The sequence below is a fragment of the Delphinus delphis genome, chromosome 19 (assembly GCF_949987515.2).
Source record: "Delphinus delphis chromosome 19, mDelDel1.2, whole genome shotgun sequence".
NCBI classification, from domain to species: Eukaryota; Metazoa; Chordata; class Mammalia; order Artiodactyla; family Delphinidae; genus Delphinus; species Delphinus delphis.
Window position 1 is genome coordinate 21,730,143 of NC_082701.1, and position 27,630 is coordinate 21,757,772.

A 27,630-nucleotide genomic window follows, 5' to 3' on the forward strand; every position below is an offset into this window, starting at 1 on the left:
CCAGTGGGAGCCATCGAAGGTTTATGAGCTGTGGCGTAGCAGACTCTGAGCTGTGCTTTAGGAAGGTTAGTAGGGATGTGCGGAGGATGCTGAGTAAAGGGGAGGCAGGGAGACCAGTTAAAGTGTCGTTCCCTTGGGGAAGGGGCGCACTCATGGGATGTAAGAGGGCAGTGGCAGTGGGCTAGGAGTCGAGTCTCCTGTGTGGTGACTGGTCTCTCTTAACCACCCCCTCAGCCTGAGTTCGGTTTGCCTTTTCCCCATGTCTCCTTTTGTCTTCTGGTTTTTCCCAGTTTAAGCGAAGAAGGAAATTCACAAACAGCCACAAGCAGCTCCCCTTTCCTCTCCCTCTTCCAGCCTGGCTCTCTCTTGGCCCAGGCTCTGCCTGGCTGGGTCTTAGTATCCTGGCCCCCTTTGCAGGGTCTCCGGCTGAGAGATCTCTCTTTTTGCTCCGTCACTGTCTTCAGATGCCCACCCTTGGGAATCAGAAAGCTGTGCTGGAGCAGTAGTTTTGTCAGTGAACCACGGAAGCAGCACTGCTGTACTCCTAGAAGATGCTCATCACCAAGGGGCCTGCAAAAGGAGGGGACACCTTGCCCTTCCCCAAGGGAACTCACTCTGAGTAGGCCTACAGGACCCACACCGGTGAAACAACTAGAGGCCTGTAGAGGGTTGGAATGTTCTCCCAGCTCAGAGAGGATGGGTGGGCTCTGCCTGCTTCACACAGCTAGTAAGTACAGAAGGCGGGTGGCCTAGGGTTTTGTTTGTCTAGTGCCTCAGACATGGCACTCGGAGAAGGGAGAGCTGGCATCCGATGTGGGCCCCTGCGCTAGGTCTCTTTGATTTGCAGTGGGGAGTAGTCCATGCAGAGAACTCCGGGCTTTTCTCAGGGCGAGGGGGAGGATGTGAAGTCTGGACCCCATTTTCCTTACACCTCCAGGGCTCTGGACACGTAGCTCATTGTCACTGTGAGGTTCATAGCGCCCTCGAGGGGCCACCGTCCCAGGGGATTCCCAAGCCCCTTAGGGGACGGACTCCCGGGGCGTCCGCAACCCCGTAGGTAAAGCTTGCCCGGCCCTCCGGAGGTGTGTGGGAGGGGGCGGGGCTCCAAGCGCCGGGACCCCCACCCGGGCACCCGAAGGCCCCCGAGTCCTATCCCTGTCTGACCCGGGACGTGCCATGGGACAACTGATCGGCAAGTTGATGAGCATCTGCGGGAAACAGGGTAAGGGGAGCACAGGGCATCCGAGCGACCGCTTTGATCCGGCTCCCACCTGTCCCCCCATCCCCCCGATCTGGGGTCGTCTGGGCGGATGTGATGGGGGACCTCGGGCTCGGAGGGTCCTGAGTGGGGCCTCCCCGCCTGCTCCGCAGTCTCCCCTGCCCCCTCCCCGCCCACTCCTCGGTGGTCGCGCGCTTCGGTGCGCCCAGGGGCGCAGGGTTGGGCGAGCCTCCTTCCTCCGGCTCAACGCTGTCGCCGGTTTCCTGCGATTGTGACTTCACGCTCGCTCGGCTCTTTCCTCAGACCCCTTCTCTTGGCAAGCCCTGAGCGCCCCCGACCTTTGGCACAATCGCTTTTCTGGAAATGTGGAGCAGGGAATGTGGGGCTCAGCTCCCATTTCCACTGTTCAGGAGTGGCGCAGGTGTCTCGGCCCGGTGGGAAAGAAACCCGCCCTGTTGTTTTTTGTGGGGGAAGGGGGCGGGGGAGCAGAAGTAGTAAGGTGGGGACAGGCCCCCCAGCCTGCTGGGAACACTTGTCTCCTTCCTGGGAGACCTGGTGGAGCACACAATCCCTTGGTCATCGGGTTTGGCCCTGACCCTGCCCTTCCCCCGGATGCGTCCAGAACACAGGGTTATCATCGTGGGACTGGACAATGCAGGAAAGACCTCCATTCCCTACCAGTTGTAAGCGACTCTCGGATGGGGGGCGGGGCTGGGCCTTCCCACCAGACTGACAAGCATTTGGACCAATCACCGGAGCCCTTCCCAGCGTCCTCGGGTTCCCCTGTAGCCAGGAGGATTGACTGGCGGAACCTGGTGTGACCTTCCTGGTAAAGTGGCCGCTCAGTTCAATGACTTCTCGGCCAGGCCTTTGAATCCTGCTCGGTATGAGCAACCCCACTGCTTCCCTCCGTCTACGCCCTACCCCTGCCAAACCCGGTTGCGGGCTTGAAGCTGTCCGAACCTGCCCGATGGTCTGCATGCTCTTCGCTCCCCCTAGCGTCAGGTCTCTCCTTCTAACTCCTGCACCCCAGTCTTGTGTCTTCATTTTCTCCCCCTTCTTCAAACCCAGAAGGTAGGGCCAGCTTTGGGTCTGCCTGGTCTCTGTAGCTCCTGGTCTAGCAGAGTCTGGGACACGTGCTGAGTAATTATCCATCGGAGCTTTTCCCGATATTTACTCTGGATGGCATCTCTCCTGTTTGGAACCTATTTACTTAGGAAAATTTTCCCCTGAAAAAGTAATATATATATATATATATATATATATATATATATATTTTTTTTTTAATTAGAAGAAAAGAGAAATTCAAACAATACAAGCATATATAGTGAAAAGTAAGTTTCCCTCTCATCCCTAACTCCCAGTTTCACTTCCCATATTTTCCAGAGGCATTCCCTACGTATAAAAACGTGTGTGTTTTCTAAGTCACTTTAAACAAAGCCCCTTTCTGATGGCCCTCACTTATGTCTGTCTCCTTTTTCCGATCCCTGGCTGCTCAAAGTGTGGTCCACAGACTGGCAGTGTTGGCATCATCTGGAAGCTTGTTAGAAATGCAAAATGCTGGGCCGTAGCCCAGACCCACTGGATCACAATCTGCACTTTAGCAAGACTCCCAGGTGATTCAGCTGCATATTAAAGTTTGGGGAGACTGCTCTCATAAATCTCCCCTCTCTGGGGTCCAAGCCAGGCAGGACTTGGTCTCACTCCTGTCTGCATTCCCTCATGCCCAGCAGAGGCTCCGTCAACCTGGGCTGAATTGTTCTAAGTTAGATTCAGCCTGACTTCAGGTGGGGGACCAGAGCTGGGAGAGGACTGGGCTGAGCACTTGGTACCCTCTCCTCCCTCCCCAGCCTGAAGAATGAGGTGGTCCCTACATGTCCCACCATCCGTAGCAACGTGGAGAAGATTGTTTTGCAAAAGACCCACTTCTTCATGGGGGACATAGGAGGAGAGGAGGCTCTGCGCTCCGCTTGGAACACATACTCCTCCAGTGCTGAGGTGAGGAGGGTGCCTGGGCTTGGAGGAGCTGTGTGATATTAGCCAGTCACTTAACCTCTCTGGGCCTTGATTGTCCCATTGTGAGATGGAGACCATAATAATGACCTCCCTGGGTTGTGAAAATTAAATAATAAAACAAGAGCTAATTCAGATGTGTCAAATACTTAACGCAGTGCAAAGCCCGTTAAAATTCTTTAATACTTCCTGGCAGCTTTGTCTGCTTGCTGGCAGCTGTCTGTTTGATGCCTTGGATGGGGCAGGCCCTTTGTCCCTGGGGGCCTTATTTTCTCATTCCGGCAGCAGCAGAATCCAGTGGTTTCATTCCTGGAGTGAGAGCTGATTTCAAGCTCCAGTACTGCTACTCATAGGCTGTGTGGCCAAGGGCAAGATACATCACCTCCCTGACCCTCAGTCTCGTAGTTTGTAAATGGGCATAGTAACAGTTCCAGTTCCACGGGGTTGTGATGAGGCCTAAATGGAGTCATGAAGGCCCAGTGCTTGGCATAACCTCTGGCACACAATCAGAAGTTGTGCTCAGTCCACCCTGGGTCTGGATAGAAAAGGGAACTCAAATGGGACTAGGGCAGTGAGTGAGGTCTTGAGAATGCACAGTTTGTTTTCTGTGGGACTCACATCAGGGCAGAGTGCAGTGAGCAAGGAGACACGTTCATTGAAGGGAAAGCCCATCACTCACAACTCGCCTTTGCTGGTCAGTTCATCATCCTTGTGATTGACAGCACGGCCCGGGATCGACTGCTGACCACTCTGTCGGAGCTGTGTAAGATGCTGGCCCATGAGGTAAGACCCCTGCAGTTGGGAGAGGACCTGGTGTACTAGCTCTGTGACCTCAGTCTACTCACTTAGCCTCTCTGAGCATTATTCCTAATGCCCCAGTCTCTGAGAACCTCCATCCCAGCAGCTTGCGCGGGGCGAGATTATCCCAGATGAAGGGCAATAACACCCTCAGCACAACTGATCACAGAAGCCAGAGTTGCAAGTTCAGGTTCTGACCCCACTTCTCACGCATCGTGGGACCCCAGACAAGTTACTTCACCTCTCTAATCCTCAATTTCCCCAAGTATAAACGGAGAGGATCATCAAATTCCTACCTCCCGAGATCATTGTAAGGATACTATGAGCTGGCTGAAAGGCATTCCAGGAGCTGTCGGTGTCACTGGATGTGGTTGTTAGTGTTGGGCAGGACCTCCATCCCCACCCCACCTGGGAAAGCAGGGGAGGTAGGGAGGACTCATGGGGCCATGGGAAGGGGGGCTGGATCCTGGCAGGCTGACTGGGGCTGGGTCCACAGAGCTCTGTCCACAGGCTCTGTGAGATGCTTCCATCCTGATCTTTGCCAATAAGCAGGACGTGAAGGACTCCATGACCACCGTGGAGATCTCCCAATTCCTCACCCTTAGTGCCATGAAAGACCACCCGTGGCACATGGCACACACAGGGCTGCTCTGCCCTCACCGGGGAAAGGTTAATGGCTGTCCCACCTGGACCTCCAGGGCTTGGCCTAACCAGTGGTGCTGACGACTGACCATCAGAACCTTCTCCTGTCTCTCTCTTGTCAGAATCTGGCTCACAGTTAGCTCCTGGGTCAAGACAGCTGAGCATCTACCCATGGTTAAGATGCTGTGGGTAAGCAGTGAGCAAGACAGGACAGGGTCCCTGCTCTCTAGGGGTTTGTTCTAGTGGGGAGAGAGGTGACACTCCACCTGAACACAAACATGTTAGGTACTGAGAAGTGCTTGAAGAAAGTGAAATTGAATAACAGGGATGGGTTTGCTTTAGCTCTGGTCGTCAGGGACCATCTCTCCTAGGAGGTGACTTCTGAGCTGAGACCTGAATGAAGAGACAGCCATGGGAAGACCTGGGGGACAAGCCTTCCAGGCAGGAATCTCTGAGTCCTTTTGGCCTTGAGTTTCCTTGTCTGTAAAGAGGAGGGTGATTATACCTGTTCCCTCCCAGAGTTCCTATAGAGAATAAATGATATCATTCATTTAACATTCATTGGGCACCTACAGTCCATCCTCCATATCCATGGGTTCCACATCCTCAGATTCAACCAACTGCAGATTGAAAATATTCGAAAAAGAAAATGCCAGAAAATTCCAAAAAGCAAAATTTGAATTTGCCGTGTTCCAGCAATGATTTACGTAGCATTTATATTGTATTTATGACTATTTACATAGCATTTACATTATATTAGGTATTATAAGTAATCTAGAGTTGATTTATAGTATATAGGAGGATATGCCTAGGTTATATGCAAATATATGCCACTTTATATAAGGGACTTGAGTATCCGAGAATTTGGGTGTCTGCGAGGATCCTGGAACCAATCCCCCATGGATATGGAGAAATGACTGTACTTTGTGCCAAGCACTGTTCTAGGCACCTGAGTGTGAACAAAACAGTGAACAAAACAGACAAAAATCCCTGCCCTTGTGGAGCTTATTTTCCAGTGGGGGTGGGGTGGGGGGTTGGGAAACAGACAATAAACAATAAAAATAAGAAAAATATACAGTAAGTTAAAAAGTGATAAGTGTAAAGGGGAAAAACCCATAGGAAAGGGAAGCTGGATGTCTGTTGTGGGGAATGTTGCAGTTTTAGATAAGGTGTCCAGGGAGGGGCTGCTGAGAAGGTAGCTGCTTAAACACCTGAAGGATGTGTGAGAGCTAGGTCATGGTCCTACAGAAAGGACCTCGAATCAGGCCTGGAGAATTCCCCTTCCTCTTCCCTCTCAAGTGGAGTCACAGCAGGCTGGGGACATGGATGCCCAGTTGAAGAAGGGGAGACTTTAGGCAGGCCAGCCCAAGGAACCACACATTTCTGGCAGTGTCCTTGCCAACTCCTGGGTCAGGAGGACCCCCTCCCCCAAACCACAGTTGGTTCAATTCAATCGGCATTTCCTAAGTAACCCCCATGTGCCAGGCACTGTGCCAAGTGATACAGACATGACCAAGACTCTACTCCTTCTCTGGGGTTGCTCACAGTATAATGGAAGAACTTGCTTATGGAGCCTCTTCCCAGGCCTTTGAGGCCACCCTGGTACTGACCCAGTGATGGAGCGGGTGGGAAGAGGGCACTGGAGCCTTGCGCAAAGACATTGCTAAGGTGGGTCTCCAGGCCTCTTCCTCAAAGAAGCCCTCCCTGACTCCCAGACATCCGGAGGCCTCTGTACATCTCCTTTCTAACCTTTATCACAGCACGTAGTTACAGAATTGTTTGATCATTTGTTTAATATCTATCTCCTCTGCTAGACTGTAAGCCCTAGAGGGCACGTCTGTTTTTTCACCAGTAACCCCTAGCACAGTACCTGATACGTGGTAGGTACACAGTCCGTTTATATTTGTTAACTGCACACAAATTTGGTCGTTCCATCAGTCAGCAGGGGCTGGGGGCTGGGAAGGCCATCATCCTCATGGGATATGTCGACCCTTGCCCTGTTCCTCTGTCCCTGCAGGCTGCCTGCCGGGCTTCAGTGCATGCAGTCCTGGGCCACTGTCAACTGACATCAGCCTGAGGCCAACCAGAATCTTTGAGGGTTTTGCATGGACGATGTGGGTGGAAAACCCAAGTGACTATTTGTTATTTTTCTGCGATTCTCCGATGGGACCAGGGACAGCTATGGGCAGTGAGATTGCCACTATCCACCCAAGCCGCACTGAGGAGCTAGACTGAGCACCCTGAACTGCTGCAGACAGGACAACAGTAAAAGCTGCCCTTCACTCCATGGGAGCAGGTATCCTTCTTGGAGACACCAGGGAAGCTGTTGGATGTGCTGGGGGATTCGGAAGTGGAACCCCCTCCCCTCAGCCCTCAACCTCTCTGTAGGAAAAATGGAGGACAGAGTAAGAAACCCTGGAATTTTTCTTTATTTCCTAGAACCCTAACCCTAAGCTCCTCACCCCCTACTCCAGCTTTCTGGCCCCTTAGCCATCTTTGTCCCCTACCCTTTGATCAGAGGAGATTCCAGAAAGGTGAAGGGGTCGGCTCAGGGGAAGGAGGGCAGAACCAAAGGCTGGGAGGGGAGAGGGCAGAGGACAGGACCTTCTGGCCAGGGACAGTCCCTCACACTGCAGGGACTTCTACTCCTCCCTCACCCTCCCCTTCCCTCCGACCACAGCTTTTGAGCTTTAAGCCACACCTTCACTCCCAGTGTCCTTCCTGTGTGAATCCTACTCCTCCCAAATATCTCAGATTCCTAGAGCATTTGCTTTTCTTGTCTTTTTGTAGTGATTTTTTTCACACTGTAGTAGGAATTTTATGAAGGTGTAATAAATGTCATTGAAAACTGCTCACCTCTTATTTCTTCTTCTGCTTGTGCCTCAGACTGGCTTTTGGCTTTCATACAAAGCTCTCAGGCAGGGGAAATCCACCTTGGAAGTGGAGGGGGGCTGCCTCAAGGGTCTGTCTGGCTAGGGGACTGGCTCTTTGGTCCTGGGCTGTGCAGCCCTCTGCCAGGTGACTGATACCGCACTTGCCAGGACTTAGAGCTCTGGGCTCTGCCTGGGCCTAGGGGAAAGAGTGGTTTGATGCTAACTCATGGAGGAGGGGAGGAGGGGCCCTTCGGGGTTGGAAAAGCCTAGGGGTCCTATCAAAGCAGAGCTGGAAACAGGATGGAAACCCAGGCTACCCATCTGTGTACAGGGAGCAGTGCTATTATCCCAGAAGACCTGGGATGGTCCTGAGATCAGTGGGGTCTCTTCCCTTCCCAAGTCAGGTAGTGACATCTCTGTGAGAGGCTGGACACAGATATAGAGGGCTCAGGATTTTTTTAACCTTGTGGTTTACATAAGGCGTGATTGTGGAGAAAGAACTCAGGAATTCTAAACATCGCCGTTCAGATTCTATTTTCCTTTCACTAGATTATTTTCAAAGAGAAACACAATAGTTCAAAGGTAATATCATCCCCGTATTGCACGGAAATTCATTCTCACTGGAGGGTAGCAGGAGGATGGGGGTATAGCTCAGTGGCAGAGCATTTGACTGCAGATCAAGAGGTCCCCGGTTCAAATCCGGGTGCCCCCTCTCTGTGCAAGACTTTTCGCGTTTTCTTGGTCTTGCAATGCACACGTTGAAGTTTACTTACAAACGCGAGGGGAAGGATCCTCCAGCACTGCTGACCCGTTTTGCAGTCGGGCGTGGGTGGAGTGGAGTCCCTGGCCCTGCCAGATCGTGTCCTCAGTCTGCCGGTGGATTGTACAAAGGCCCACTCTCGTAATGGTAGGGTGGAAGCGGGAGCACCCGCAGGTGGCCCTGCCCGGGGACCCCAATTGCTGTTGGGAACAAGAGAAGCTGAGTCTCTAAGGGCCGGGCTCGGGCTAGGGAAGGAAGGCCGAGAGGAGTCTACGAGAGCGTGTAGGATGGAGAAGTGGGCGCTAAGAGAAACGCTAAGGGAACTCTAGCAGGACAGGAAAGGGGCACCCAGGCCCAAAGGAAGGCCCCTGAAGTGTGGAATCTCTAGGGACTTCCCCTCCCACATTCTCAAACTGCAAGTTTCTTACATCATTAGAATTCTTTAGTTCAGAGCTTCAGGAAACAAACCCTGCACCCAGATGAGTAATCTCTTGAGATTCATTTTCTCTCCATCTCTTGGACCTCACCTCTGTTCTTGCGTCCAGCACAGCGCCTGCGCTAGAGAAGCACTAACAAGTCATCTGCCTAGTGTTGCCACAAGAGGGGGTATAGCTCAGTGGTAGAGCATTTGACTGCAGATCAAGAGGTCCCCGGTTCAAATCCGGGTGCCCCCTCAGCACCTTTTTAAAGGCACCGGACTCCGATTCTCTAGCAACTATTTTCTTTACAGCTTTTTTTTTCCTTCCACAATTTTGTGTTGACATTTCCTCCGCCACCTCTATTTTGGGCAGATGAGGAGCGGCGAGAGTACGAAATACAGGAATTCTAGAGCAGTGCCTCTCGAAATGTGGTACCGAGAACAGCACCACCACCTGGGAACGTGTTAGAAATGCGGATTCTCGTCCCTATCTCTATTGAGCTTGGGGGTGGCCCCAGAAATCTATGTTTTAATAAGCCCTCCAGGTGATTCTGATGTACACTCAAGTTCTAGAAGCTTACATTTAAAAAAAATTACAGGTCGTTTGCTTCTAATTATTTCCAAGTTGCTGTTTCAGCCTGAGTTCTTATTAAGAGACCTTTTAAAACAGACCGCGGGGCATCCCGGACGGGGGAATGTACAAAGAAATCAGTGCCGGAGCTGGAATTTCGTCCTGGGACCTCTCACTTTGACCTCTCGGAAGGTAGGGGCAAAGACTTGTGAACCTGCCCGGCTGCAGTAGGAGGTCGCGGGCAGCTCCAGGCCAGGACCAGAAAAGTGAGGAAAACCGCAGAACAGGCGCGTTGCGGCTCGTCATGTGCCCACTAGAGGGCAGCAAGAAGCTACAGCTGGAAGCAGCAGTCTTTTTGATCCTGAGAGTCGGCAAAATAGCAATTTAAATGAGACAAGAAGAAGAACTTACAGATGGGCCTTGTCTTGTCCCATTGTAATTGAATAGAGGCCTTAGGACTGGAGGAGGTCGCTTCTGGGACCCTGGGTCCCGAGGAAGGAGGAACTGGGATTCTGAAAGATTAGAGAGTCTTTAGGACCCCAGCCCCGTATATGTCAGGGCGCCCCCCTCGCCCCTCTATCTCCCTCCATCCAGCGCTCGAGTTTCTTGCTGTCGTACGAAGTAGGTCGGGGAGGGAAGAGGCACCTCCGTGTCCTGACCTGATTCCCTGCCGTCTATTAAATAGCCTAAATTGCAGGTATTTTATTCTGTTGTGGTAGGAAAAAAAAGGTGGGGGGGAATCTATCCCCAGAGGCTGCTATAACGTGGTGGCAGTTGGGGTGAGACATTTCCTTGCTCTGGGACTGGCTTTGAAGATTGACTGGGTCGGGCCCTGAGGAGGCCTGGGGTCCCCGGAGAGGAGGGTGGCCTCGGTTACCTCCTGGGGGTGGGAAGGGGTCCAGGTTATTTCAAAGTAGGGGTGAGCCAGGCCCCCTCCACCTCCATGTCTGCTGGGCTGGGGGGCAAGACAATGGGGACAAGGCAATTGTCTGCTGGCCATGGGGGATGGGGGTGGGATAAAGTGGAGAGGAGCCACGGGAGGGCGTGGAATTCAGGCCTCTGCTGCAAGGGGAGATTCTGGGGTGGGGGTGGGCATCAGAAACCCACACAACTCCGTGGAACAGCCCAGAAAGTCGGGAAGCCTGGTGGAGCTGGGTCGGGGGGTGGGTGGTAGGAGCTCATGGTCCGAGGAAGAGGTCTGGCCTCTCGAGCCTTTTCTCCACCGCTTTCCCCCAGGGAGTCAGGAGGGGAAGGGAGGCAGGAGCTAAGGTGCGGTGTGGGGGTAGCTGGTGCTCTTCGGGGGTTCTTCCAGCCCGAGGGTCCCCCGCCCTGTCCCCCTCCTGCGTCCGCTGCCCCCCCTCCCCCCGCCTAGGGAGCGGCCGCGGGAGCTCTCGGGGAGCGCTCGGGCAGGGCTGGGAGGGCTGGGGAAGCCTCAGGGCGAGCTCTGGAGGCGCCGCGCCCCCCCGCCCCGCCCCCTCCCCGGTCCCGGCTCCGGGAGGCCGCGCTGCTCGCTCGCCGCCCGCTGGCGCTCCGCCGCTCTCGCCGCTCTCGCCGCTCTCGCCGCTCTCGCCGCTCTCGCCGCTCTCGCCGCTCTCGCCGCTCTCGCCGCTCTCGCCGGCCTTGCGCTCCGCCGCCGCTCCGCCGCCCACCCCTCCGCCTGCCAGCCCGGGGGACCGCGCCGCCAGAGCCCGGCCGGGGCAGCTGCGGGCCGGGGGCGGGCCTGGCCCCCACCATGAGGGCCGAGCTCTGGCTCCTCGTGCTGGTGCTCAGGGAGGCTGCCCGGGGGCTGAGCCCCCAGCCCGGAGCAGGTAGGACTGGCCGGAGTTGGCTGAAGTGGATCGGGGCGGGGGTCGGGGGGCAGGTAGGCGGGCGTGGGCATGGGCAGGTACCGGCATGCTGGCGATGTTTGGGGCGCCGGGGGGTCGTGTCTGCGGGAGGCCGGGCGCCCTGTGGACTGTGGCAGGTGGACAGGGACCCCACTTTTCTAAACACACAGGGTGTATGAGTGAGGGAGGAAGCGTCAGACACTGATGCCCCGAGCTCTCCTTCCCTCCTGGAAGGACACTGGAGGGACCCTAGTAGAGGGGGATCTATAAGGCAGTGGGCTCTGGCCCCAAAGGGGGCAGTGGGCGAGACATAGGGACCCCTGGTCACACCGGATGAGGCTGAATTCTGATGAGATGCGGAGTCTGGGGTGCCTCCTGTCCCAGTGTTGCCTCCTTTTTCTTTTCCCTGCCCCCACTCCCAAGCTGACCCAGGCTGGGGGCTGGGTGGGAGCAGCCAGGAGGATGGAGGAGACCCAGCATCTTTCCTCCAACAAGGGCACTACGGGCCTGACGCCTTCCTCTCTCCGTTTGGTACTCGGAGAGCAGGACCCAGAAAGAAGCAACTTGCCACTCCCCCACCCCCAGCCTCCAGGGTCCTCCTGTCACTCCTGCTCTGCTCTGCCCTGGTGGTCCTTGGCCGTTAGCTTCTCTGGTTCTAGATTGGGGGGTGGGGGTGTCCTATCTTGCACACTCCTCTTCCACACAGCAGTTCTCTACAATCATCGCTGTTACGTGGAAGTCCTTTCTGAGATCTACCTTGAGTCCCTCCTGTTATAAAAGGAGAAGCATTTTTCAACAAGTAATTTTACATTCGCCTCTTTCCTCCTCATGTACATAGAACTTCTCTGGGGTTGGGGAGGTGGGTAACTGCAGTCAAGCCTCTTGACAGAGAGAATTGGGAAGACAGTACTCCATGCCTCATTGGCATGCATGTCCCCCAGATGGATGGAGCAGGTGGAGGGTTTGGCGAGGGTGATGCTGTAGTTGGGCTGCTGTGTCTCAGGGGTGTGCTGTCATCAGGCAAAGCGTCAGTGACAGTGTGCTTGACTTTAATGATCCCTGAATGTAGCTGAGACAGGCCTGGGTCCCTGTTGAGAAGGAGGGTGTGGGCAGAGGACAGTGGAGGCTGATATGGCAAGAGGCTGCTGGTGAAGAGCCACCAGTTTTCAGAGAGACCACGCAGAGAGTGGCCAGAGACTTGGTTTCTAGTCCCAGCATCTCACTTGCTGTGTGACCTCGAGCAAGTTTCTTTCCTTCTCTGGGCCTATTTCCTCCCTTATAGAGTGAGGCTGTGGGCAAAATTTTTAACTCTTGGTGGTGGGATTATGAGAGATCTTTTTTCTTTTTTAATGTTTGTCTTTCCTTTTCAGATTTGTTAGGATGTGTATGGGTAATTGAAAACAATTTTTTAGATCTCAATATAAAAAGGAATGGGTTGGACAGGTCAATTTTTGAGGTCCTTTGCAAACCCAACCTGGTGGCATCTTCTGAACTTAGGATGTGACTGGGTGGATGAGAGACGGCTCTGAACCTGACTGAGTTGGGAGAACCATGGAGAGGGTTGGGGAAGGGGGCATTGGGAGGAAACAAGGATGTGCTGGGCCATGGGGGCCAGACCCAGGCCTGGCTGAGGGCTGCCTTTTCAGAGTTGGGTTGGAAGAGTAGATACCCTGGGAGGTCAAAAAGAGGGGGCAGACAGAGATTTGAATCACATCTCTCAGTAGAGGACACCCTGTCTCCTCGGCTTTGACAGACATTCAGCCAGGAGAAATGGACTTTCTCTGCAGCAGGAGAGATTGGTTAGACCTAAGGAAGCTCTAAGAAGCCAGCGGGGGCAGCTGTTACTCCCAGTGCTGTGCTTTTTTCACAAGGGAAGGCTGGATTTGAGGGGGGCCCTGTGTGGAGGCAGAGGAATGTCTTCTGGGGAGAAGAGATGTGGGGTGGGACATTCTGGGGGAGGGTTGCTCCGAATGGTGGTGGAGCCCTGGTGATGATGAAAGGGCAGCTGGGAGCTGGACCTGAGGGGTGCTGCCATCCAGCCCCAAGGCTCCAAGCCTTCCGCGCTGCGGTGGGGATGGGCTCAGGAGGAAGCTGAGATCTCCCCTCCCACTTAATGAATTGGCTTGTTTAGTGGAGCCTTGAAACTTCGTCTATCATTAAAATGGGAGCAGGAGAAAGATGAGTGACCCAAAGATATAGTCAGGTGGCGAGACCAGCAGAGGCTGATAGATAGACAGATGGACAGACAGGAAGATACGGGGGTGCACGGGGGAGCGTTGGGGTGGTGGCATTCAGGGTCTGGTCCAGGGGAAACCGGAAGTGCCTACAGCAGACAGAGAAGGAAAAGGCAGCTGGACGTGACTTCCTGGCTGTCAGGAGACCAGGGCCAGCACCGACCCCTGGTGACCCTGGCAACTTCCTCCTTTCTCTGACCCTTGGTTTCCCCATCCATAAAATGAGGTTTGGACCAGATTGCCTCTAGGGCCCCTTGAAGCTCTGACTCTGCTTCCGGCCTCCTCCTTGCTCACCAGGGACCTCCAAGCAGAGCGAGACTGAAATCCAGATTTCTCACAGTGGCCATCGAACAGCCCCTCCCCACCTCCACCCCTGCTCTCACTCTGCCTGCGGCCATCCCCCAAAACCCTCAGGCTGCTGTCCCCTGGGATCTGTCCCCTGGCTTCTCTTTGTCCAGGTCTCCATCAGCTCAAGGGCCACCTCTCAGAGAGGCTCACCCTGAGGTCTCTGTCCAGAGTAGCAACAATCCCCAGCCCTCTCGTCCTTCTGTTTCCCTCACAGCCCTTCTCACTGCCTCACGTTGTCTCGTTTGCTGAATTACTCATCTTGTGTGTGTCTTTCCCGACTAGAATCTTCGTGGGCACGGGGGTTGTGTCTGCCTGTCCCCTGTTATTGCCCCAGCACCCAGCACGGTGCCTGGCACACAGTAGGGTCTCAATAAACATGTACTGAGTGAGTGAATGAATCAGAGGGGGTCACAGACCCCAGTCTGTCCCTTTGAGAGAAACTCAGAGAGGCAAACTCTTCTCCTCTCCTCCCCTCTTTTCTTCTGAGCTACTGGCCATCTCTCCCTGCCCCTTCCTCATGCCTCCCTCTCTCTCCCCAGATCAGGGTCCTCAGTGGGTTTCTGCCTGCCAGCAGGAGGGGAGAGGGTGCAGTTGGGGACTTTGTAACTGAGGGACAGGATTTCAGCTCAGGGTCTGGAGCCTTCCCCGGGCCCCTCAGAAAGTTGCTCGTCACGTGAATCCCAGGAAAGGCAGGAGGACTCTGCTGGGTGCTTAGTGCACGTTATTTTATTTAAGACTCAAAATGACTCGCCCGATGTAGGTTTTATCATTTCCATTTTCCAGAGGAGGAAACTGAGGCTTAGAGAGATTATGCAGTTTGTCCAGAGTCATAGTCAATAAGCGATAGATTCAAAGTTCAGTCTCAAGCTTGTCTGATTCCAAACCTGTGCTTTTTTTTTATAACTTCCCGCTGCGGAGCACAGGCTCCAGACGCGCGGGCCCAGCAGCCATGGCTCACAGGCCCAGCCGCTCCGCGGCATGTGGGATCCTCCCGGACCAGGGCACGAACCTGTGTCCCCTGCATCGGCAGGCGGACTCCCAACCACTGTGCCACCAGGGAAGCCCCCAAACCTGTGCTTTTATTGCTGTGATACTATAGGGAGGGTTTCTGGTGAGGCTGTGCCATGAGGGAAGAGTCTTTTCAACCCTGTGGGTTGCAGGTACTTAGGACATTTAAGGATGCCTCCCTTCCTCCCTCCCTCCCTCCCTCCCTCCCTCCCTCTCTTCCTCCCTCCCTCCCTCCCTCCTTTCCTTCCTTCCTTCCTTCCTCCCTCCCTCCCTCCCTCCCTTCCCCCTCCCTCCCTTCCTCCCTCCCTTCCTCCCTCCCTTCCTTCCTCCCTCCCTCCCTCCCTCCCTCCTTTCCTTCCTTCCTTCCTTCCTCCCTCCCTCCCTCCCTCCCTTCCCCCTCCCTCCCTCCCTTCCTCCCTTCCTCCCTCCCTTCCTCCCTCCCTTCCTTCCTTCCTTCCTCCCTCCCTTCCTCCCTTCCTCCCTCCCTTCCTCCCTTCCTCCCCCCCTTCCTCCCTCCCTCCCTCCTTTCCTCCCTCCCTCCCTCCCTCCCTCCCTTCCCCCTCCCTCCCTTCCTCCCTCCCTTCCTCCCTCCCTTCCTTCCTCCCTTCCTCCCTCCCTCCCTCCTTTCCTTCCTTCCTTCCTTCCTCCCTCCCTCCCTTCCTCCCTTCCTCCCTCCCTTCCTCCCTCCCTTCCTTCCTTCCTTCCTCCCTCCCTTCCTCCCTTCCTCCCTCCCTTCCTCCCTTCCTCCCTCCCTTCCTCCCTCCCTCCCTCCTTTCCTCCCTCCCTCCCTCCCTCCCTCCCTTCCCCCTCCCTCCCTTCCTCCCTCCCTTCCTCCCTCCCTTCCTTCCTCCCTTCCTCCCTTCCTCCCTTCCTCCCTCCCTTCCTCCCTCCTTCCCTCCCTCCCTCCCTCCCTTCCTCCCTTCCTCCCTCCCTTCCTCCCTTCCTCCCTCCCTCCCTCCCTTCCTTCCTCCCTCCCTCCCTCCCTCCCTCCTTTCCTTCCTTCCTTCCTCCCTCCCTCCCTCCTTTCCTTCCTTCCTTCCTCCCTCCCTCCCTCCCTCCCTTCCTCCCTCCTTCCTTCCTTCCATCGTCCATGTGTGTTTGATGAGCATCTGCTCTATGTCAGGCACCTAGAGCCTGTGGTGGCACAGGTAGCAGCAATATGTCAGGATCAGGGCTGGGACGGTGCATGTAGCATTTGGGGTGAGGGGCAGAAATGTCAGAGGAGGCACTGGGAAGAAGTGACATCTCATGAGACTTGAAGGATGAGCAAGAGCTCATTAGGAGAAAGATTTATTTATGGAGCAGAGTGATCTAGGATGAGAAAATTGCATGTGTGAAGCCTCGTGGCCAGGGAGAGTAGGGCTGCGTCCTGCAAAGGGCTTTAGGAAGATGGGAGGCTGGAGAGCCAGCAGGGATCCCGTCATGAAGGGGCTCAAGTGCTGAGGGGAGGAGCTGGGCTTTCAGCCAAAGGGTCATGGCGAGCGGGGAGCATGGGGGAGATGGAACGAAGTCTGTCCTCTGGACAGGATGCCCTGGCAGGCGTGTGGGAGACTGGCCCGAGGGCATTAAGGGTGGGGGCTGAAGTTGCCACCAGGAAAGAGGTGACGGTGGCCAGGACTGAGTGGTGGCCATGAGGCTGGAATGGCAAGCTTGTGTGATGCATGGGATGAAGGTGGCTTGGCCCAGGCGCTGGGATTGCGTGACCAGGCCTTGTGAAGTCAGCCTGTTGCTTTTTGCCCTGGAGCAGGGCAGGGGCACCAGAAGAGGGTTGGGGCACTACCACTGGACCGTCCCCCTGCATTCCAGGGGCTACAGTCTGCCAGAGAAGCTGCCAGGTTCGGACCCAATGGCACCCAGTGCATTCTGCCCTGGGGCTGCCCCTGCACCTTAGGACGCAGCCTGGCATTGCCGGTCACCTCTTGTACCTTCTGTGGTCTGAGCAGAGCCTGCACTTTTTCTGTGCCTGAGTGCAATTCCTGTCCTGGACTAGTTGTGTGACCTGGGGAGATTCCTTAATGTCCTCGTGCCTAGGTGTCCCAATTTGTAAAATAGATCTAAAACTAGCACCTCTCTCAGAGGGTGACTGTGAGGGTTCAATGAGTTAGTGGGTTTAAAGCCCTTGGAATAGTACCGGCACAGAGTACCCATTCTCTAAAAGTCAGCTGTCATTTTTATCATTACTGTCACTATTGTGACATCCCACTAGACTGTATGCCACTTAGGGCCATGGGTGGTGGAATGGATGAATCCATGACTAGCGTATGCTCTGGAAGCTTCTTGCTGGGAAGAGGGAGCTCTCCAGGGCAAGGCAGAAGGCAGGGCAGGGGGTGGCTGAGGGTTGGATAGGTGTGTAACATGTGTGTGAGCCTGCAGGAGGAGGGCCCAGGCCTTCAGGCAAGTGTGTGTGTGCATGTGGGCCCCAACACACACGCGTGAGCAACCAGCCATGTGGGCTCCTTCTGCAGGCGGAAGGGGTGGTGTCCCATCCTAGCCAACTGGGAGGGGGCAGGGTGTCGGGGGTTGGGAGGGCAAGATTCAGGGTTAGGACAGAGTAGGGCAAGGTTCCTCGGCAACCTCCCTCTCTGTCCCGCGCCCCTGTCTCCCTCCTGGACACTTTGCCTCTGACCCTGAGCATCCCTGTTTATATCATTAACTTTTTAAAAAAATTAATTAATTAATTAATTAATTTTTGACTGCTTTGGGTCTTCTTTGCTTCATGCGGGCTTTCTCTGGTTGAGGTGAGCAGGGGCTATTCTTCCCTGTGGTCCATGTGCGGTGGCTTCTCTTATTGCGGAGCACAAGCTCTAGGCACGTGGGCTTCCGTAGTTGTGGCACGCGGGCTCTAGAGCGCAGGCTCAAGTAGTTGTGGTGCACGCTCTGCAACACGTGGGATCTTCCCGGACCAGGGCTCGAACCTGTGTCCGCTGCATTGGCAGGCGGATTCTTAACCACTGCGCCACCAGGGAAGCCCCTCCTTGTTTAAAAAACCTTCTCATTTATTTTTCTTCCTTGATGCTCACGGTGGCCTGTGCCACAGGCATGATTGTCATCCCCATGTTCGTGATGAGGAAACTGAGGCTTAGAGAGGTAAACTGATGGGTCCAAGGTCACACAGGTTGTGGTGGCAGGTGTGCCCTCCCTGGCCCCAGCTCTGGCTAGGCCCCTCTCCCTGCCCTCTCCCCAGGCCTCAGGCCCCCACCACCCAGGCTCCCTCCTCTCTCGGTTGCAGGACGGTGATGCCTGCAGATCCCCAGCAACCCTTTCTGGGCCAGCTGAGCTCCTCTCCTTGCTCTGCACATGCTCCTTTCCTGTTCTGGTTCCTGCCCAGGCCTGAGGGCTGCTTGCAGGAGGACCCAGGGAGCTGGGCAGACCAGCCCAGCACAAGTAGTTCTGCCACCAGGGGCAGCTGTGGGCCCCACCCGAGAGCGGCAAGACAGCCCTGGCTTGGGGTCTGGGCCACAGGCAGGCTGCCTTCCCAGCACTGGGCTCAGGTCCATCTCAGCCAGTGGACATCTTGGGGAAGGGGTCTGGAGACCACCCTCTCTTCATCTTTTCCAGAGCATCTGGTTGCGATTAGGGGCAGGGGAGTGAGAGGGGGCCGGCAAGGATCCAGCAGGCACCAGCAGCCAAGAATGACTTAATTGGATAAAATGTCTAATGACAAACCAGAGCCCCACAGCAGGGTCCTGGCCCCGGTCCCAGGCCTGGTCCTGGGCAAGCCTTTTCTCAGCCTCTGTTCTGATGGCTCCCAAGTTACCCCCAGTAGAGTGTCCTCAATTATGCAGTGATTGAGCACCTACTGTTTGCGAGGCACCGAAGATACACATTTACGGAAGGTGGGAGGGTCCTGTGGGAGCTCAAGGCTACCAGGGAGACAGGCACAGTTAGACCACCAGCAGGTGCTCTAGGAGAGAGGGCTACATCCAGGAGCTCTGGGGAGGGGGTGGGGCAGGTCGAGGTGGAGAAGGGCCTCTGACACAGTGCAGGCCTGAAACTGATGGAGATCACAGGGAATGCCGCCTCCACCCGTCTGGTGGTCTGTGTCCCATATACACGTCCATAGTGGGTGTGGCAATTGGAGAGACCGTATAAGACACATCTTTGGGGGCATAAATCTTTCTGAAATGGAAAAGCATGGTTTCTGTGTCATTTGGAATAAATTTAATGACCTAGAGGGAACTGGAGAGAGCATCAAGTCGAGGAACGGCTGCTAGATGGCCTGTGTGCAGCCACTCTCCAATCCTGTGCCCGCAGCAGACATTGCTAATTGATCATGACAACCTTTCCTGCTAAACACAAATGGAACCTCAGAATTCTTCACAATTAGAGTGCTCCTGGCTGTCACTAATCGATTGGAGATGGCTTTTGAGATGAAATCTATTTGCCATCATTGATGGTGTCTAAGCTCCTTGTTTCATGGGGAAAGTGACTTGCCCAAGGTGTTTGAAGGTAGTGATGAGACTAAACAGAGGTCCCCGCTATGGAGACATCTTCAACTGTCACAACCTGGGAGGAGGTGCTACTGGCATCTAGAGGGTAGAGGCCAGGGATGCTGCTAAAAAATCCTGCAAAAAAAAAAAAAAAAAAAAAATCCTGCAATGCATAGGACAGTCCTCCACAACAAAGAATTATCCAGTCCAAAATGTCAGTAGTACCAAGGATGAGAAGCCCTGAACTAAAAGAACTCTGCTCTCTGGCTTCTAGTCCCTGGAAGGTGAGATTGTGTGCCACTTGTGGTAGAGAAATAGGGAACTGGTTTGGAATGTTCCAGAGCAATTGTTCTCACCCTTGTCTGCCGTGTAAGGTCCAGGTCTTCTCAAAAGCTCTCCGGGGGGTCATTTAAGGATCCACACGCACAGGCCACACCACAGACCAATTATATCAGAATCTCTGGGGTGGAACTCAGACAGCAGGAATTTTTAAAACTCCCCAGATGATTCCAGTGAAGTTGAGAATAATCATCCCTTTGGGGGCAGATAAGGGAAACTTATCTCCATCCCTACCTGCTGTATGACCTTCTTTAACCTCTGTGAGCTGCTGATTCCTGTCTGCAAAATGGAGAGCATCATACCTACGGTGGAGGGCTGGAGTGAGGGCTAAAGTGTTTCCTGTGCAAAGTGTGTGGGTGGAGCTCAGTGCATGCTGGGTATCTCCTGCCCTGAATGTCAGTGTCCCCAGAGTCAATGACGGCATGGGAATCAGGGCTTCTGCAGAGTAAGCAGGCTGGTTCCCCTCCAGGGCCTTCACGCTGACTGTCAGGACTCAACTTTCTGTCCCGTTCTCCCAGGTCAGGATGCAGGCCGAGGCTCTGGAGGGGCCGTCCAGGGGACCACCGTGCAGGGCTGGAATCGGAGAGCCCGAGAGATCCCTGGCCAGGTGTCGGAGCCGGACAGGACTCAGCTGAGCCAGGACCTGGGTGGGGGCACCCTGGCCATTGACACACTGCCGGATAACGGGACCAGGGTGGTGGTAAGTGCTGGAGGGACATGAAGCGGGAGGGAATTGGCAGTGGGGGGGCCCCCAGGTGCCCCATGTACACTTGTCAGACACACAAGTGTATCCTTTGGGGTTGGCCCTGGACGTCGGTGTGGAGACAGGGCTCCCGGGAGAGGGGATGGAAGCGGGGTCAAGCCTGGGTCATAAGATCTTGGCCTCTCAGAGCTTCATAGGCTTGCCTACCTCCTTGTGGACCCAGAGAGGTGAAGTGACTTGCTCAAGGATGCACAGCATGTCCGCAGGGTTCCTGACACTGGACTCTTCCGCTTCTTAGGGCCTCCACTAGAAGCTGAATGAAGGTGGCATTATTAGCCACAGCCGGCTGCCAGCTCTGGCCCCACCCCGACCTCATTTCTGCACCATCTACAGACCATGTGGCTCCAGAGGGTTCATGGTACAGAGGCTCTGGTTGCTCAGCCTCCGGGGAGGGCGCTCCGAGTGGAGGAAGCAGTTAGGGTGATGCTGCAGGAGAAAACCTCCTCTGCCTGGGGCAGTTCTGGGGGTGGCAATGCAGGGAGGAATTGGCCCCTTGTAGAGCCGGCCCTGCTCCCCAGCTGGCTACCTGGGAGGCTCATGGGGGCCTCTGTGTCTGTGGGAGAATCTGTAATCATGTGTATGTCTGAGGGTTATTGTGTATTATGTACATTTGCCTGTGTGTCTGTCACCGTGAGCTGCTGTGTCTGAGATGAGTGTGTGTGACCGTGTGAGTGTGAATGTGCCCATGGCTGTGTGTGGAGGCGCGCACGGCTGCCGGTGAAGAGGATGGATTCTCAGGATGCAGAAAAACTATGAAAAGAGAAACAACAAGAGGATGGGCTTCTTGGCATTTCTTTATTTTATGTTAGGAACTAATTTTTTAAATGCAAGAAGCGCATGCAGTCAAAAAGGCCAAATAGGGCTTCCCTGGTGGCGCAGCGGTTGAGAGTCCGCCTGCCGATGCAGGGGACACGGGTTCGTGCCCCGGTCCGGGAAGATCCCACGTGCTGCGGAGTGGCTGGGCCCGCGCGTCTGGAGCCCGTGCTCCGCAATGGGAGAGGCCACAACGGTGAGAGGCCCGCGTACAGCAAAAAAAAAAAAAAAAAAAAAAAAAAAGGCCAAATAGTGCTAAAATCAGAAAACAAAACACATCAGTCCGCCCCTCTCCTCCGGACCTGCCCACCCCTCTCTCAGAAGGTGTCACTTTGGGCACCTTCTCCTGGAGGTCATCTCCATATTTCTAAGTAATTTGCTTACACTGCTACCTGTCGATAAATCCATTTAGACATTATCTGTTGGTTGCCTGTTGTGTAGATGAAGAGTGCCTTTTATATGCCTTTTATCTACTCCCCCAAGCGGGGTTTAACGCTCTCAATACAACTGTTAAATCCATATGCTCTGCTTTTTATTGTAATCAGGTAAATATTGTTCACCACTAATCCAATCAGGGTAATATCACTGTTTACTTTCTTGCATCATTTTTGCCTTTCTTGCCCCCAATCCCCACCTACTTTCTTAGTTTTTTGTACTTACCATGGCTATATATTCTTTTTTTTTCTTAATTAATTAATTCTTGGCTGCACTGGGTCTCCGTTGCTGTGCGCGGGCTTTATCTAGTTGCGGCAAGCGGGGGCTACCCTTCGTTGTGGTGCGCGGGCTTCTCATTGCAGTGGCTTCTCTTGTTGCGAAGCACAGACTCGAGGCATGCGAGCTTCAGTAGTTGTGGCACGCAGGTTTAGTAGCTGTGGCTCGTGGGCTCTAGAGCGCAGGCTCAGTAGTTGTGGCGCACAGGCTTAGATGCTCTGCGCCATGTGGGATCTTCCTGGACCAGGGCTCAAACCTGTGTCCCCTGCATTGGCAGGCGGATTCTTAACCACTGAGCCACCAGGGAAGTCCACTGCTATATATTCTTAAACATCCATTGGCCTTAAATATAATTTTTGGTGTGGCCAAACCTGTCAGTTTTTGTTTTTTGGGTTTTTTTTTGGAAACCTCTCAGCCGTCGTCATCCTTCTCCAACCTGGCCGGGTGCTCACCTACCTGCCCACAGCCATCCCGGGACCTCCCTCTCCTTCATCCTGGAACTCCCTTATCTCTCTCCTTGCTGGGCACCCTGTTCTCTTGACCCTGTGTCTTTTCTTTCCCACTTCATTCCCTTGTTTGTTTAGCTTTCTGAGAAAGGTTACAGAAGAGGAGAACTTGCACATCTGAAAATGCCTTTATTGTATCCTCACACTTGATTGATGGTTTGGCTGAATATAGAATTCTATATTAAAAATAATCTTCCTTCCCAAGTTTGCAGGCATCTCACATGGTCTTCTGGCTTCTGATGTCACCGTTGAGAGGTCTGATGCGCTTACGCCGGATCTCTGTAGATGCCTGCTTTCTCCGCCTCTGGAAGCTTTCAGGGGTGTTCCCTTAACCCCAGCATTCTGAAAGTGCCTGTTTGGGCTCTTTCTCTCTCACTGCACTGGACCCTTGATGGACTGTTTCAACCCAGAGACTTACATTCGCCAGTTCTGGAAGGTCTTCTTGTTTTATTGCTTTGATCATCTTTTCTCTACGTACTCTCCTGTTTCTACCACACCCCTCAATTAGATGTCCATCTCGGGGATTGATCCCCAGACTTCCTTCTCTCTTCTGTTTCTATCCCTTTGCATTTTTTGTTGTCTATTTGTTAGTTTGCTTGTAATTGTTGTTGTTGATCCACTTTCTGGGAGATATTCTCAACCTTATTTTCTTAACGTTACCGATTTTTTTTCTACTTTCATAGTTTTCATTTCCAAGAGCTGTTTATTCTTTTCTGATCATTTCTTAAAAACAGTCTCCCATTGTTCTTGTGTCACGGATGTAATAGCTTCTCTCTCTAAGGATATTTTTAGAATTTTAATATTTTTTCCTGCATCATTTCTTTTCTTCTTCCCTCCCTTCCTCCCTTCCTTCCTTCCTTCTTTTCTTCCTTCTTCCTTCCTTCCTTCCTCCCTCCCTCCCTCCCTCCCTCCCTCCCTCTCTCTCTCTCTCTCTCTCTCTCTCTCTCTCTCTCTCTTTCTTTCTTTCCATTTAATGCAGGGACAGTATACACGGGAGGGCCAGGTGTGGGCAGGGTGAAGGAAGAGAAGACGTTAGGAAAAGCTGCAGCAGGGAGCAGCTAAGACCTCTACACGTGAGCCTGAGCTGGCAGGGAGGGTGGGTCCCCAAAGCAGCAAGAGCTGTGATGCCTCTGCAGGAGGGGTGCCGGACAGGGGCTGTACCAGTGCGGGTGGGAGACGGACCAGGGCCAGCCTGCAGCCTGGTGCGGAGGGAGCAAGGTCATACACTCTCTGAACTCTCTCTCTTTCTGCATCATTTCTGTGACTTATCTTTCCTTTTACCTCGTCCTCAGACATGGCTTGGCCCCATTACTGATCCTGTCTTTATTTAAAATGTTGATCTTTTGTTCATCATGGATTTTTCTGCATCAGTTTAACTAATTTGATTTTAAAATATATGGCATTAAAATATTCTCTTGATGACTGAGTCTGTAGGTGCCGCTTTTTAAATGTTTTTATTAAAAAAAATTTTATTGGAGTATAGTTGATTTACAATGTTGTGTTAGTTTTAGGTGTACAACATAAGGATTCAGTTATACATATACCTATAGTCATTCTTTTTCAGATTCGTTTCCTATATAGGTTATTACAGAATATTGAGTACTAGACAGTAGGTCCTTGTTGGTTATCTATTTTATATGTAGTAGTGTGTGTATGTTAATCCCAACCTCCTAATTTATCCCTCCCCTCCACGTTTCCCCTTTGGTCACCATAAACTTGTTTTCGAAATCTGTGAGTCTGTTTCTGTTTTATAAATAAGTTCTTTTTGTTGGTGCCACTTTAACTGTTACACCCGAGGTCAGTGCCGCCCTCGCCTCACCCTAATCCCGCCATGCTGCCCTGTCTTCTCCATCCTGCAGAACCAAGGAGCTATGGTGAGTTGATGGAATGGAGGGCCAGGGCAGGAGAGGTACCCCAAGTAAGGGAACACTTGGAAACTCACCCTGTCCCCAGCCCCCAGCTTTGCTGGGCTACTGGTTAAAGAACTGGTATTTGCTCTGGGCCAGACACCATGGTCAGAGGGCCACGGTCCAGTCTGTGCAGAGAGGCCACTGCAGAAGAGAGCCACAGAGACGTGGCCTTCTGGAAGCAATTATCTGTGGGTGTTCAGAAAGGGCAGTGGGGATCGTTAAGAGCCAGTATGGATTCAATAACCCCAGAGCTTAAAAAACAGCTCAGGGCTTCCCTGGTGGCGCAGTGGTTGAGAGTCCGCCTGCCGATGCAGGGGACATGGGTTTGTGCCCCGGTCCAGGAGGATCCCACGTGCCGCGGAGCGGCTCGGCCCTTGAGCCATGGCCGCTGAGCCTGTGCGTCCGGAGCCTGTTGCTCCGCAACGGGAGAGGACACAACAGTGAGAGGACTGCATACCACAAAAAAAAAAAAAACAGCTCAAATTCTCGGGCTCCACCCTGGACTGATTGGCTGAGAAACACTGGAGCCTGGGAATCTGTTTCTTTAAAAGTCCCCCCATGTGATCCTGATGGCTCTCTAGGTGTGGGAACTTGGGAGCTGTAACATTTCAAACCAATTTTAAAATCGGTTGCCAAACTGAACACTGGAAGCTGAGGCTTTCTCAGGCACCATGTGGCTGGACTTGACCACAAGACTTCCACCATCCTGGGGGCTTTGTGGCCCCCTCAGTAGCCACACATTAAGAGTGGACGTGAAGAAGCAAGGCCACCCTGGCGGGAGGCCCCTCTGACTGCGCTAGGGGTGTCCCCAGCCCTGCCCAGAAGATTGGAGGATCAGACTTCTAGACCAGGCTTCTCCCTTAGCTGGAAGAGAGCTCAGAATGTCAGATTAGGAACCGGAAGGCTTCCTTGGCAGGCTGGTGGATAGCTGGCCTCAGGCCAGAGGAAACTATTGGGATAATTAGAAATCCTGGCACTTCCGTTTAGAATAAGGTGGGAGAGATGTGACTTAGCAGCAGTTCATGAGGAAAAGACTTGGGGCTCCTCACTGCCTGTGGGCTGGGATGAGTCAGGAGTGTGGAGTGGCTGCCACGGACGGAGGTGGGAAAGCCAGCTGTGTTCATGGAAACCCACGAAAACCCACAGAAACCCGGGGACCACGGTTGGGGCTCTGGGGATCCTGTGGGGTTTTTCTTGTCCTGACCACAGCTGAGGGGTTTGAACCCCCTTTCAAATGGCTTTCTAGAAACCAGAGTAGTCCAACGTGGTGGAAGGAGTTTGGGGTATTTAACCTGGTATAGAGAAGCTTCTAGATGTGGCTGTTTCCTAATAGCTGCAGGGCTGTGACTGGGGCAGAGGGAATAGACTATTATCCTCCACAGCTCATATCCCTTCCTGCCCTGAATTGTCTATTTATTTGTTTTTATTGCCTGTCTTTCCCTGAAACCGAGGCACCATGAGACCCAAGACTGTCTTAGCGCTCTGTAGCCAGTGCCTGGTGCATGATGGGTGTTCCTCTTTTGAAGGAACAAAGGAAGTAGGGATTTCTCCATCTCCAGAGGCCTTGAAAGACAGGGTTGTTGAAGAGAAGAGGTTGTGCCTGGGGTGAGTTGTTGGACTTAGTGGCCTCAAAGGACCAAACTCTACTGACTCCCGGGTTCTCACACACATAAGAGAATGTCAGTGCTTATACATGCCATAGATGCCGGAACATGTGCGCACACACTGCGACCCGGGGGGGCCTCGTGCCGGAATCCTCAGAGGGGCCTGGGCTCCATTCCTACCCCGCCTTGAACCCATTAGGCCTTGCACTGAGCAGCAGTCAATGGGGCACGGTGACGACCGCCCCCTTCAGCACAGCCAGACCTCCACACCACCTGGGCTGTGCACTCACCCTCCCCTGGATGGTGGGCCCCCTTGGTCCCCGCAGGTGCCCCGGGAAGGGGCCCAGAGACTGCTGCTTCTCCCGTGTCTCTGGTCAGCGTCTCTGAGAGCTGGGGTCTCTCTGGCCGAAGGAAACCCGATCTTGGCAGCAGAGGGCTGAGCAAGAGGGAAGTGGAAGGAAGGGGACGTTTCAGCAAGTTTGATTTGCTCTGTTTCATAAAGTTTTCTTGGCTTTCAACGGTTTATCCATATCACAGTCTAATCTCTGCCAACAGGAACCAGGCTTTAGTTCCCTCTGCTCTGGGGCCGTTATCGAGGGGCTTCGGGCCTGGCAGGTAGGCTGCCATCCCCTTTGCCTCCCCCCCGCCCACCCCGGAGCCCCATCATCTCCCTTCTTTGTTCCTCAGTCCACCCTCCTGGCCCCAGCTTCCCTTCTGGCCCAGCTCCCTCACCTCAGCCCCTCTGCCCAACCCCCATCCCAGGCCTTCTCTGGCCCAGGCCCCTCTGACCATCTTCCCTTCTCACCCCTCTGGCCCAACCCCATCTTCCTAGTCCCTTCTGCCCAGCACTTCCTGCCTGGTGACCTCGCCACAATGCTCCTTCCAACTCAGACCCTCTTGCTTTGGAGGCCTTGAGGCATCCAGGCTGTGCTCCCAGGATGAGCTGGCAGGCCCCTGGTCAGAGCCATCTCCTTGGATTTTATTCCCACACTCACTCTACCACCACATCCCTGTGGAAGTAGGATTCTTGTCCGGACTTAAGCTTTCCAGAGATTTTTCCACCAAGACCAATCCTGAGGCCCTGGGAATACTGGAAATTTTGTGGGCGAGGGAGGGATTGGGGAGAGCCATAGTGGTAAGTTAGAAATCCGGGAAGAACCACAGTTGATTCTCCAGGAGGCTGAAGGGGGATGTCTTCAAGCCTGGGGATTTCCAAATCCAAATTAAAGGTTTTCTTGGTTCTGTGGTTCATGTCTGGGTCACAGTTTGGGAGGAACCAAGTTTAAGAGCAGTCAAATTTGGAGGTTCACACCCTAATAGAACAGGTTCGCACCCTAATAGAAAATTCTGACTCCCCTCCTCTTACCCCAGTCTTCCTCCTGGCCCAGCTTCCCTGAATTCCTCTCCTCTCTGGCCCAAGCAAAACTTCCCAGCTCATCCAACCACCATGGCAGGCCCAGGAATGCTGAGGGACCACACAGTGGGATAGGAACCACATCATCCAAGACAGTCGGGCAGCGAGAGGAACAAGTGAGTGCAATGCCCTCCTGGTTTCTACACCCTCCCAAAGGAGGCAGTTCCCAAAAGGAGACCTTCAGAAGGGCCTAGGGGAGACGGGACAGACAGACTTGTAGCATCGACACATGAAGAGCCCCAAGCGCTGCTCATGGAAGAACCCGGCCATGGCAGTGCGGGCGCTGAGGGGAAAGGATGAGGTGACAAGGCTGTTAGGGGAAGACTTCTGGGGGTTGAGGGTGAGAATGGGTGGAGGGAAAGTCGTGAGCTGAATTTTGAAGCGACAGACAATAAGAGATTTTGTGAGAAGAATGGGTGTCCAGGGAGGT

General features: G+C 53.9%; 2 protein-coding genes and 2 non-coding genes across 4 annotated transcripts in view; all 4 read left to right on the forward strand.

The window, feature by feature from the left end:
* Positions 1 to 1,176: 1,176 nt before the first annotated feature.
* ARL5C (ARF like GTPase 5C) lies at positions 1,177 to 6,738 on the forward strand. Its single transcript, XM_059997156.1, is given in 7 exon segments — positions 1,177 to 1,222; positions 1,842 to 1,902; positions 3,070 to 3,217; positions 3,932 to 4,015; positions 4,541 to 4,663; positions 4,665 to 4,699; positions 6,690 to 6,738. Coding segments are annotated over 7 exon segments (546 nt in total).
* A 1,447-nt stretch (positions 6,739 to 8,185) lies between these two features.
* TRNAC-GCA (transfer RNA cysteine (anticodon GCA)) lies at positions 8,186 to 8,257 on the forward strand. Its single transcript has one exon. It is a non-coding gene; the product is annotated as a tRNA-Cys (tRNA).
* Positions 8,258 to 8,907: 650 nt separating this feature from the next.
* On the forward strand, positions 8,908 to 8,979 carry TRNAC-GCA (transfer RNA cysteine (anticodon GCA)). The gene has a single exon. It is a non-coding gene; the product is annotated as a tRNA-Cys (tRNA).
* A 2,047-nt stretch (positions 8,980 to 11,026) lies between these two features.
* The window catches only part of PLXDC1 (plexin domain containing 1), a 62,708-nt gene continuing 46,104 nt past the window's right edge, over positions 11,027 to 27,630 (forward strand). Inside the window, exons 1-2 of the mRNA XM_059998464.1 lie at positions 11,027 to 11,102; positions 19,998 to 20,179. Coding sequence (XP_059854447.1) covers positions 11,027 to 11,102; positions 19,998 to 20,179 — 258 coding nt within the window. The remainder of the gene's footprint in view (positions 11,103 to 19,997; positions 20,180 to 27,630) is intronic.